The 13,511-nt window shown below is 38.8% G+C and overlaps 1 protein-coding gene across 1 annotated transcript in view; it reads right to left on the bottom strand.

The window, feature by feature from the left end:
• Positions 1-13,511, bottom strand: part of MGAT5 (alpha-1,6-mannosylglycoprotein 6-beta-N-acetylglucosaminyltransferase) — a gene marked incomplete in the record, with an annotated part of 1,206,452 nt that overhangs the window by 757,093 nt on the left and 435,848 nt on the right. Inside the window, 2 exon segments of the mRNA XM_044074935.1 lie at positions 6,597-6,668; positions 11,701-11,790. Of these exon segments, the coding sequence (XP_043930870.1) occupies positions 6,597-6,668; positions 11,701-11,790 (162 nt within the window).

The raw sequence follows: 13,511 nt of genomic DNA, 5'->3' as shown, positions 1-13,511 counted from the left end.
TTCGGTAGAGGGGTTTGTACAGTTTGGATATTAAGTATTGAAAGAGAATTGCAACCCTGCCTCCCTTTCTACCTATACTATCCAGTCTTAAGATATTATAACCTGGAAGGAGGATTTCTTCATTTTGGGTGCTGGGTTTTAGCTATGTCTCTGTAATGGTCAGCATGTCAGGGGAATACTGGGTTATAAATGGATGTAGGTCTGGAAGCTTATTAGATACATTCCTTGTATTGATGTTAAGAATCAGTAGATCAGATATCGGTTTGGTTGAGAGTAGAGTATTGGAGTGATCCTGGGTTGGGGTGAATGTCTCCTGAGATAAGGAGCCTCTCTGTAATTAGTATATGTTTGACTGCATGCATTATTCCTATGTTGGATTTAAATGATGTTTTTCTAGTGTAAGGACTTTGTATGTAGGTCTTATGTATGTCGAATATTGTGTTGTCATGAAATACAGTAGGACTAAAAGGGAAGTTTGTGTGTTTTTTAATTGTGAAAGTGTGTGTTATAGGGAATGAATTGTTATCTAGTGGTGTGTTTCTGTGTATGGATGTGATATAGTTTAGTGTTGTAAGAGCAAGAAAGAGATGCTAGTGTGATTTGCATTTTTAAGGGAGTGATGCTGTGTTATTAGTAGTAAAGCTGTTTACATATGGAGGTGAGTTTAAGGGTGTGGACTGTTTCGCTAACTGTGTTTAAGCTATGGAGGTAGATGGGGATAGGGATGAAGACAATGATTTGAGGTATCTGATTGGTGTAGGATCGTGTCAGGTGATAACAGGTTAGAATAAATGTAGGTATAGTGGGGGTGGGTGGGAAATGGGGGCAGGGTAGGGGAGCATAGTGAGACGAGCGAAGCGAGGTGACCCCAATCAGACCACGAGACTGCAGAGACAATCTGTATGCACTGGTCAGGGCAAACCAGCATGCAAATTGATTGGCTAACAGCAAGTTCCACTTTTCCTGCCAAATTTATTTTCTAATTTAGGTTAACAGGTGTGTACTAGGCTAATGGCTCTGGAGCCTTTACAAGTCTAGCCCATAGGATTACCCTGGCATCTGGTCACCCGATGCTAGTTCCCCAGTGCATCTGTCGAGTAGAGCCACTGTAGTGATCCCCGGAGTGAATTCCTATTTCCCATCCACTCATCAAGATTTCTCTTGAAGAGGGCCAGTGAGGTGCTCTGTCTGACATGTATGGGAAGTCTAGTCCATAGAATGGGCAGTCTCTGGGTTATGAACCTGTCCCTCCAGCATGTTCTGTTGACTGTGGTAATGAGGTTGAGGTCTCCTGAGCGTGTGTGCGGAGGGATTGGTATTTCTTTAGATGTGGCATTTCTAACAGAGCTGGGTCTGCCACGGCTTTGTAAGTCAAGCAGAGATTGCCTCTAAGTAGGTGATAAGAGACAGAGAATAGTTGGAGTTTTTTTGAGTCTGTCCATATAGGACAAGTGTTTAAGGCCTTGAATCCTCTTTGTGAGGTAATTTTGCGGCCTCACCAGTTGCTGCGGGTGTCTAGTGAGGTACATGCCAAATGGGGCATTGTACTCTATGATTGGCCTAATGAGGAAAGAGTAGAGGGAGACAATGCCCTCTTTCTTCCTGGATGCAAAACCCTTAGTAATGAGATGTGCCACATAGGACTTTCTGACCACACTGGCAATGTGGTGGTCAAAAGAGAGGCTGCTGTCAATCTGTGTTCCCAGATCTCTTATAATGCCTTCTGTGTTCAGTGGACTACCATCGATGTGCCAATTCATAGGAACTGGGTTTTTCCCAAAGTGGATGATGACATTTTTTGGCATTGAGCTTAAGGCCATGGTTCTGACACCAGTTGTTGGTCTCAGTGACGCCTTTCTGTAGGATGTCAACATCACTTGGGGAGTTAATAATAGCACCCAACTTGCAATCATCTGCGAACTTTGTGAGCCAGAGTCCTTTTGTGTTGGCCCGGACTTCAGAGAAGTAGACACCGAACAGGACAGGACCCAGGACCGAACCCCTGTGGGACTCCACTCATGACTGGTCGGCAGTCTGACCTGGAGTCAACTACTTTCACACTGTGGGTTCTATCTGTGAGCCAGTTTGCAACCCATCTAGTGATATAGGGGTTGATGTCTAGCTTAGTAAGTTTTTCTATGATTCCTGAGTGGGGAATGGTATCAAAGGCCTTGGCCAGATCAAGGTAGGCCGTATGAACCACCTTGACTTCATCCACAGCTCTGGTGACTGATTCAAAGAAGTCGACCAAGTTGAGCAGGCATAATCTATCCTTCACAAAACCAAACTGTGTGGAATCCAGAGTGTGGAAATTCCCTATATTCTTGTTTATTAGGTCCATGATGATGCATTCCATAGCTTTGCATATTAGACTCGTCAGGCTAAATGAGGCGATAGTTCCCAGGGTCTGTAGTCACTCCTCCTTTGTGGAGAGGGATGACTGTAGCAGTGCACCATTTGGTAGGGACAAAGCCTGAGGTGAGGCTGTAACTGAACAGGGCACACAGGTGAGGTGCCAGTTCACTCTGTAGTTCATGCAGAACACAGCCAGGGATATTGTCAGGTCCTATAGAAGCTGTATTCTTGGCCTTGGATAGTGCTGTTTTAACCTGTGCAGCAGTAATACTGGGTGCCTGGCAATCTGCTAGTATTGTTATTGGTCCTTTGGGGGGTAGAGGGGTAAATATGGCACTCAATCTGTCAGCCAGTATATACTGGCAATATCTGTTGGCTTGGTATAGGAGGCACCATTGTGCAGTAACTCAGAGCAAATCTGGGAATTGTGTAGATTCTTTACATAACTACAGAAGGCCTTGTTGTTGTCTTTACTATGTGCTGCAATTCTGTTTTCATAGCTAGCTTTAGAGGATTTGATGAGGGACCTCAACTTTTTGTTGAGGTTGATAAGGGAGTGTTTCCAGTCTTGGGACTTCACCTTATTCCACATCAGTTTTCTCCTCCTGTTGTAGAGTTTGTTTATGGCAGGGGACCACCAGATTGGCTTCCTTTTTTTTTTTTTTTTTTTGCAGGGGAGTGTCTTGCTTCTATTGGGTATGGTGAGATCCATGCATTTGTGTGTGTGTTCATACAGTGCATTGGTTTATGATTCTATGGTCATGTAACTATTCTCCATTTGCACGGGTGCCGTGAAGTTAACCACCTCTGTTTTTAGGAGCCCAAAGTTAGCTTTGGAGAAGGTTTTCATGGTGGTTAGCTTTGCAGAGGGGGTGGGAGGGATGTGCATTTCCAAGGTGATTAAGTTTGTGGTCGGATCTAACCAGGGAGGAGCTGACTACTGGTGTAGAGCAAAGGTCACCCATGTTAGTAATAACCATGTCAAGGATGTTGCTACCTCTAGTGGGGGTAAGAACGAGCTGGTCCAGGGCATTGGAATTAATGAAGTCCAAGAAACGTTGGTCAAGTGTATTGGTACACAAGTAGTTTTCCCAGTTAATGAAGGGGTAGTTGTAGTCACCCAGTATGAGAGTGTTAGGTTGGAGCCTAATATTCTCCAGGGTGCTTAGGAACGTGGAGTGTGAGTCTTGGGACATGGTTGGGGACCTATAGCAGGCTATGACCTGAATTGCCATCTTACCCAGTATAAGCTGGACCTGAAGTATCTCTGATGTATTATGTTGGCCTACCAAGTCTGGAGGTGTGCGCATCCTTTATGAATATGGAAACCCCACCACCTTTGGAGCTTCGGTCCAAGTTCTGGGGCCGAAAGGTGTGGGCCTGGTAGTGCAGGGGGTGCTTTCTGCTGCCTTGAAGCAGGTCTCTGTTACAGCACAAATGTCAATGTGTTTGTTACTGTAGCTGCTGAGTTACTGGGGAAGCCTAGTTTGATATTGCTTTTGCTTTGGAGCCCCGAGCGGTACACTAGAAAGCTAAATTACCCAAACATAGACAGCTACAAGAAATATTAACCTTGTCTACTTCTACTTGTTAACAAAAATAAAAGTTTGACTGCTGTTTTCAATATTCTGTAGCAGCAGTCGCCTATTGTTGTGAGCCTTTCACAGGGGGCAGGCTGAGATGGGTGAGAAAAGTTTGGATAGTGTCCTTAGGGGGAGGAGGAGATATAGGTACAGATTAGGACAGAAAAAAAAGCACTTTACCTAATGAATGTTTTTAAAACATACACAATATACTAGTGTGGCATGGAAAACCAGTTAATTTAAGCCACTACCATTTCAAATAGATTAGTTATGATATTTGTGGCACTGAAATTATATTAATTAGTGTCCTAAAATATGCACAACCAGCTGCAAATTAATTTATGCAGTTTAAATACAAAAGCATGATCCTCTTGTCAGAACAGCTATAAAGCTGAACCTTCATTTTCAAGAGAACATGAGCATAAATATTGAGTGAGTCAAAGTGAAGAAAGATTTCCTGCAAACCAAAGATTAAATTCTCTAACCTATCTAAATAACAGGCTTGTTAAAATGAAACAAAGATGTCTTAACACTTCTATGTGTATAAAGCAGCATACAATTTTAAGGATTTACTGGTTGTTCTCCCCTCACCTTTTTAACCACACACACACACACACACACACACACACACACACACACACACACACACACACACACAAAAATAAAAATAAAACAAAAAAACTAAACTCCCCAAATTATGTATTGAGAAGTCCTTACAGAAAGAGTTCTGCGCCATTTCCAGTCTGGATTTCTGAATCACGACAAATTTTTTTTTTTTTAAGTAAAAGTCATACAGTATATCATTCTTCTTTCATATGTAGAATTTTACTATAAAAAGACTCAGACTTGCCAAAAATTTGTGAATTTTCAACAGAACATGGAACTCTACACAAAACTATGCTACACACCACAGCCTATAGTATGGGCATTTGCTCAACTTTTAACTGTTTTAATGTATGCATGATGACAAATCTGCATTTCTGTCAATCATATCTCAGTTTGCATCTGACATCCCATCCCTTTCATTTGTCAGTCACATAAGGTGCACTCACACCTGCGCAGTCTCATGAAATGTCTAGAACAAGCTGTCACCTTAGCATTGGTCTCGGGGTGCCTGGTGACATTTCAGAGGACCATAACTGGAATCTTCAGAAACTCAAGACTACATTTGTGAATTCGACAAAGTCGAAGGCAATGTTATCTCCAAATATTTGATTGTTTTTTAGCTGCAATGATCTTAGAATTGGTATGCATCGTATGTGGCATGGGTGTTAGGTAACACAAGCTGTTAGGATGGGGTGCAATGTGCTTCCCCAACATGAAAAATTTTGAATATTTACAAGTATTAGCATTCACTGTATTTTAGTAAAGCGTCAATTTATTTTTTGAAATTGCTAGATACTTATTTTATGGGTTTTATACTTACAAAAGGGAACCAATCCAAAGATCTTGGTTCTAACAAATGCAATGGTCATTCTTTCAAAAAGATACAAGCCTTCAACAGCACAGTGACATCCTTCCCATCCACAGAAAAAAGATAATTAAATAAGGAAGAAATAATACTTCTAATGCGTTTTAATTAGAAATCGATGACAGCAGCAAAACAAAAGAAGTCTGGTTCTAAACATCGTCATGTAAACATCAGTGTGGTAACTTACTGTGGGCTACTTGTAGAAATATTAACAGCAAAATCTGCTCCTTATGCTCCTAGATTTTAACTACAAATGCCATAACTGCAGCCCGGAGAAACTGCAATCTTGAGTGTGCTGCCAAACTCACAAGGACAATGATGCCAACAAAATCCTGTTTTTAATAGAACTTCTGAATATTCCAAGGTTGTTTACTGCTCTCAGTGGTAATACAGGACACAGAATAAAAAAAAATCAACACAGCGTAAGAAGACTTTTCAATATATTTATCCTACAGAGAAGGCACACTAAATAAATATGAGCAAGTAAGCATTTCCTTATACAAAAAGACAAAAAAATGTACGAACAAGTTTCCTGAGGAAATACCTTGGCAACACAATGGAGGCCTTTGGAAATGTATTCACAGCAGGAAGAAAATGAAACCAGAGACAAAGCAGAGTCTGTTTTTTCTGCTGCTGGCAGAAAACTATAGCAGACAGAATGCACTAAGCTAACCATGCTGCCATATTTCGTTCCTAGGTAAAGTTAAATATTCACATTACCTCTGGCTTAGCAAAGCTAGTAATAAATCACAATCCACATATCTTCTGAACTGCTGTCTGAACAGTTAATTTCTGTACAAAATGTTTTATAAACCATATAACTCTTATGGTTAACTCAAATAATGAACTTTGCTGTTAAAGATACTTTAAATCTTCAAAGCAATAACAAAGTTTGACATTTTAACTAACCTGTGCCAACTTGATCAAAGTTTTCTAAAAGACACAGCACAACAAAATTCTCATTAAAACATTCTCTTTATAATATTAAAACATTACTTTTGTTTGACATTTAACATGTTCTTAAAGGTCTCCATTTGTTTAAGTTTACTGATAAATGCACCACCAGGATTTACTATCAATTGCTATATTTACTTGCAGCTAAACGTTTAAAAGTACTTTTCTTCTATATTTTTAAACATGCATCCCACAATGCCCTCAGGACTAAGCAGTTATGGTAAACTGCTTACCACTGTTTTTCCTTCAAGTTGGTCGTTCTGATTCTTCTTCCTCCATGGCAGATGAGGACACCAGTTTTCAACCTAAGATGACAAAACTTATTAGAATATTTAATGCATATTCATAGTGAACAAAATAAGTTACTGTATAATAACACAATGAAACAAGCAAATGTTTTGGCAATTTTACTACGCATTTTTGCTCCTATTTCTCCAAACAGTTTCTCGGATCTGACTCATCACTTACTAATATAGTCAAAGGAAGGCCTAGCGGAATTAAAACCTCTTTTTTTAATGAAATACAAGAAGGAAAAATCATAACAGCTGAGGACATAAATTTATCAGAAATGGCTGGAATAATATATAGTTTACAACATTAGCAATGAAATTTACAATGCAAAAACAGGAACAACTGTTGCCAAAAGTAAACAAACAGAACAGAAAATACTTGTGTTTATGTTCCAAAGGAGAGGACTGTAACTTCATGTCAAGTTTTAACACCTCTGATGTGCAATAATCATGATTAAACTACTGCTATAAAATTCTGCCAGACTAAATCAAAACCAGTACACAAAAGATTAATAACATACTATGCAGACGCAAAACAGTCACTGTGTAAAACTGATTGGTATGTTGTATTCAGTGAAAAAACAGCAGAAACAATGTGGCAAGTTTTGAAAGGGAAATTGTTTGAATTCAACAACTTAAAAATGCCTAACATCAGGATCTAGAGACACAAGGTTAGGAGGAAAGTAAGACAGCACATTCACAGAAACCACAGAGAAAAGTACTACAATGCCAAAATGATGCTTTCTGGAATTAGTTTAAAATGCACACTACCCCATACAAAAAAAGTGAAAGACAAATACATAAAGCAACACACACACACACACACAAAAACATTTGCAACCAAATAACGGGATAATGTAATAAAACACCAGAATAATGTGTATATTAAATAAAGTGCAGAAAAAAATGCAATGTCAAATACTGAAAGAGATGTCTATTAGAAAAGGTGAACCTGAAGACAGCTTCATTTCAACTTGAGAGTTGTTCTTTTAAAGATCCCACATAAAAAGCACATACTATAATGAAGCAACAAAAACTTATTGCAAACAATAAATAATTCACACGCAAACACACATTATTTTATTTCATTTTTACATCTGTTAACAGAGTTAGTCTGACTGAGCCCAGAGAGCTCTTTTTCAGTGGAGACCAGAGGAGAAAAGCTCCAGGAAAGTAATTAAAAAATAAGGAGAAAAAGTAACAATTCAAGTTGTAAGATACTTGACAGTACAAAAAAAGAACTATACAACATGAATATTTACAAAGCAAAAGTACAGTATTTTGAGAATGCAGCAGCAATAAGTTTGAGAAATTTAGTTAGCATGAAGTTGTATACAAGAAATATAGCAATGCCTAAAATAAGAAAAAGTCATACAATTCAGAGTAACATCATGAGATAGTACAACAAAGATGCATTTAATAGCATAGGTACCAACTGCAGAGAGAGTAATGTGTGTAGACAGTTTAGATAACAGATACCAGAGGCAAACATGTTAATTAAAAGAACAGGAAAATTCATTAAGTTACTTCCTGTCAAGTACAGATCCATGCATGTTGGAAATTAATTTTTACTTGCTTTTTGAATTCACCACTTTTGGTAGTGGAGTAAAGGAACAATGGAAGTTTGTTCCATGAGTATGCAATGGAATGACTGTAAAGTATTTTTCCAATATTTTTGTTTGGATTAGTCACCTGATGTAGGTTTTTAATGTAAGCTTCTGAGGTCACGATTGGGTATGTAAGGTGTAATTACGAATGTAAGGCAGGGCAACAAGAGTTGGGGCTATTTAAGATGCCATGTGCAACTTGCAGTTGTGATATTTGAAGCATGTGGGGGAGCTCAGGACATTGTAAGCTTTTCAGGGATATACAATGATAGGATTTGTAGCCATTACTGGCTGTGAATCTGGCTATCTTGTTATAGATAGTTTCCAGTTTGGTTAACAGATTATTTTGGAGGTTAGTACGTATGGGAGCAGCATACGGCAGGGATGGTACATTAAAAGTTTGAGCCAGTATAGGTCTAGATTTGTTAGGTATATATTTGTTGTTACGGTATAGAAGACCTAGTTTTTGATTGGACTTTTTGATACAGTTTAAGATATATAGGTCAAATTTTAATTGGTAGTCTATAGTAACACCAAGCAATTTGGTGTTTGAGTCAGCAGTGATAATTATATTATCAAAGGATGAGATTGTGAAGTTTTGTTTAGCTGGATTGAGGTGTTTTGGAAGGAAAAGGAGAAGCTTGATCTTTTTGGGGTTAAGAAGCAGGATGTTTTCAGTTAGCCATTGTTGTACTAGGTGCAGAGATTGTTCAGTGACAAGTGTGGAGATTTTGTATATTGTCGGAGGTGTTAATTGTGGAATCATCTGCATACTGTGTTATGGTACAGTGAGGGGAGGAGACATGGAGATTACTTGTAAATATATTAAAAAGTAAGAGGCCCAGGACAGAGCCCTGGGGAACCCCGGTCTTAACAAGATGGGAAGGGGAGAAGGATGTTTGCCATCTGATGGACTGATAACGGTTTGAGAGGTAGCTATTAAACCAGGAGTCAGTGAAGGTAGAGAGTTATAGGTTGGAAAGTTCGTTTAGGAGGATGGGATGGGAAACCGTATCAAATGCTTTGGATAGATATAGGAATAGAGCTGATACAAGTTTTATTATCTCTGGCTTGCACAATGTTCTGTGCGAAAGATAGGACAGTGGTAGTATTGTGCAAAGGTCGGAAGCAGTGTTGTGTGGGTGTAGTTAGGTTTGCCTGTAAGAGGTAGTTTATTATTTGTCTAGGTATACATTTTTCCAGTATCTTGGATAAGGGGATAATATGGCAACAGGTCTGTCATTTGAGGGTTATGTAGCAATTTCTCCCTTGTGGAGGGGTATTAAGAAGATTTTTTTTTTCCAGATATCTAGTACTGTATTTTCCTGGATGGATCTATTGACAAGTGTAAATACAGGGTATGCTACATATCTGGCTGCATGTTTGAGAAATAATGGAGGTTGCTTGTTGGCTGATGGAAACAGGGTTTTTTTTGTTTGTTAAGAAGTGATCTGATGAAAGAAGTTGCTGTGGGTACTAGGGAGAATGAGGGAAGAGATGAGGTGGAAGGTGGAGTCTTAACATCGAGAGTTTCTGGTTTAGCAAGCTTTTCTATTGTTTTGATGAAAAATCTGTTAAGTCGAGCTGTAGCTTCGCTAGAAGATTTGTTAGGGAAGGTGTTTGGTGAAAAGGGGTTCCCTGGAGATAGTAATTTGTTTGAGTTCCAGAATTTCCTTGGGTTGGAATGTGGGTTGCTCAGAGATTTTTGATAGAATGTTTTTTTTTTTGTCTAGTAGGACCTGCTTTTTTTGTTTGGTTGCAAAGCCGTTTATATACATTCAGGTGGAAAGTTGGGTTATTTTTTTTTCCATGCTCTCCACGTAGTCTCGGTTGTTCATAAGTGATAGAGTTGCCTGGTTTAGCCATTGTGCACAATTACATTTTAGCTTAATTTTTCTACTGGGAGCCAGGGTGTTTAGGGTTCCCAGGAATATATTGCTGAAGCTATGGACAGCCTCATCAAGGGGTAATCTGTGGACGAATGACCAGTTTACAGTGGACAGTATTTTTTTTAGGGTGACAGAGTTGTAGTAAGGTTACAAGAGTCTCTGGATTGGTGGCTCTTGTTAAGACTGGGTGAGAGTGTCTTACTACTGAGGTAGGGAGGTGGTCATTAAGGAAGTTTGGTAGAGTGGAAGGGTTATGATACCACTGGGGGTTGTATACTAATACCCAGTCAATGACCAACTGTTCTGTGAATTTTTTTGCTGGTGGTGGGTGAGGTGATCCGCTGGGTATATGGTTATGTATGGTATGTGTGTGTGCATGCACATGCGCGTGTGTGCAGCTTTGTTTTGTTAAGACTCATAACTGTAGCTCCAGGCTGCAGTACTTAATTGACATGTAATGCTGGCAATCTGCAACTGATAAGTCACATTTAAATGCCAGTATTTAAGAGCAATTGATTTCTTAATGGCTCTGCAGCCAGAATCAATGAACTAACTAAGCTCCAATTAAGCTCCTCCTTACAGCCTTCATGATATTTATTTAATTTACTTATTGACATCTGTTGACCGTGAAAGTCCACTAGGTCATTGACCTATTTTCAGTGGAGGCCTGGGGAGAAAAGCTCCACAGTAGTATATAGAAAACAGACATCTGCAAAAAAAAAACTAATGTATTTGGAAGCAAAGATGGCAAATACAAAACAAGACTACACTATACAATAGGTCCATCAGAGCTTAAGTCTTGGCCTAAATTAAGCCCAAATCTTGCTTACAAATATATGCAGAGCTAAGTCACAAACAGTATAGTAAAAAGAACAATAGTAAGTCTTAGAATTGCAATATATAAGATTATGTTACATTATAAAGGACAGTTTAGCTGTGGTAACAAAGGTATGCTTTACACAAAACATCAAGCAGTAAAGGGCAATAGTAATTAAATAAGGTATTTGTCAATTGAAACGTAGGATTAAAACTGTGATGGGTATTGATGCGGATGTGATGTAACGAAGAGAGAAACAGGAAAAAACAAACCGAAATAAATGTAGACATAAAACAAATGGAATTATTACTAAATTATGCCTTTTCAATGTGCCATGTTTAGTGTTGGATGACAGGAAAGATGAATCACTTTGAGATGAAAAGCTTCACATTTGTGTATAGTTTTCCTTTACAAACATCAACAGAAACAAAAATACAATTATCCTTCAAATTAAACAAGAAACTTACCAAAAACATACATAAAGGCTGTTTTCCAAGTGCAACAAGGCCTTCCCTTAGGCAATACAGGGAAATAACAGACCATCTGAGGGCGCACAGGCACACACTGCTTACATCACTACGGTATCAGGCCTCAAAATGCCCCTCATTTCCACAATGCCACCCTGTTGTGTATTACTGCATACATTTGTCAGAATACAAACACACATGCCTATGCACATGAAGATTATATCTAGAAAGGAGATTATAAGAGTATACTTTAAACACTATACTGACCTCACTGAGGTAAATAACAAAGGAGCATGTTGATCCATCCACACCATAATTAGCATAACAGGGATCCGATTGCCACATGTCCTTCATCCACTGAAAGAAACAAAGTTGCATTAAACATAATCCAGTGCTGTTCTACATAACTGCCTCTGTTAGACTTGTATTACCAGCGTCTTTAATAAGCAGCCACGCAATACAGTTGCTAACATCCCTGCTAACAAACTGAACAATTTCTGTAGTCTAAGCCTATACAAATCGCTAGTGTTGACAACTTCTTTGATGTATGAGAAGCATGTCTAATATTTCAACTCCTTTTACAAGTAAACAGTATCCACACTTCAGTGAATAAACATGAAAAGTAGAACACGTACACATATGCCAAAAGAGAGTTACAGTAAGGCAATCAATCCCATCTCATACCTTCTGTGGTTTTACTCGAGTTCTTGGTTACCACCTTCCATAGTTTTCTGGTATGCTACCACGAAAAAAAAAAACACCTCTTGTAATAATCAAACTTACAGGGCTATTGTGAAATTTCTGCAATACAGCTATAACTAGGCCGGTCAAGCCACTTCAATGAACATCCAACTCAACGTCTTCCAAGGAAATGTGCATCTGTTTGCTCCGAGCAGAAACCCTTCTAAACAAAGCAGCAGAAAGGCCACCAGCATTAATTCAGTGTGCCTTGACAAGACCTTCAAGTGTTGTTTTTGTATAACAGGGGACATAGGAATGAGTCAACCATCAGAAACAGACTGTTTAGAGACAGCCAACCTTAATCAGTTGTTCTACAGATCCTTCTATAAAAAGGATAAATGATGGCCCTTCTATATCCTCCTTCTATCCTATGAAGCATCTTAGATGCCTGTGGATATAAAATATATGAACAGCCATTCCCCTTTGCTCACAAAAGATTAGTTAAATGGACTGGTTCCAATGTAAACAATGCCTATATATAACAGAGAAGCTTTTAGTGGTAGTAATTACAGAAAAGTGCATGATTTTATTTATTTGGCAAATTAAATCAAGCTCTTCGTAAATCCTTCTTCCAAAAATCACTGCCACTAGGAAAAAAGACAGTCCACAGAACAAACTTATTCACAGGGATTGACAGTTAATTTTTTCTTTTTCAAAGCATAAAATTCAAACTTGAGAGACTTGTTATAATATACAAATGTGCCTTTCTAACTAAAGTATGTCAATGGAGGTATAAGACAAAACATAGAAAGTCAGTAATGCTGGGAAACTAGCAGAAGCTGCACATAACTGGAAGTTAAATGAAGGGCAAGATAATCCTATTTTGCAAAGCAAATAATCTAAGAACAGAGCAAGAATGTGGGTCCACAGACTGAAGGAGAACTTTTCCATCTCAGAAGGTAGAAGTTTATAACAGATTGCCTTCTGGTTTCCTTCAGGATATATATACAACCTTAGCTGAAAATTATGTACTACCCAGGAATTGCAAGTAAACACAAGCCTAAAGCCAGACACTATGAAGCCAGGTGTTAATACCAAATGAATCTCTATCAGAATTGCAAGACTCATAACTTCAGGTCTCCCAAATATGGAAATAATTTGTCATAACTTTAATCTTTAATCCCCTTGATACCTCCTGGCTGCTTGTGTCCCTGCTGTGGCATCCAAAATCACACTCTCCATCCTGAGATCCCTGTACCTGAGTGGGAGTTTTGTGCCCTGCTTGCTGACCTCGAACCATAACCCATATCAAATTTCCAGCTGTCTCATCCCTAACACCAGAAATAGGACCTAAAGATCTCCCTGAACCTCAATTCCTCAAAGGACCAGAAAGTATG

This window comes from Protopterus annectens, chromosome 6.part0 (genome assembly GCF_019279795.1).
Source record: "Protopterus annectens isolate FY-2018-M chromosome 6.part0, PAN1.0, whole genome shotgun sequence".
Lineage (NCBI taxonomy): Eukaryota > Metazoa > Chordata > Ceratodontiformes > Protopteridae > Protopterus > Protopterus annectens.
Note: the sequence above shows the minus strand (reverse complement) of the source record. Positions and strands in the feature narration are given on the sequence as shown.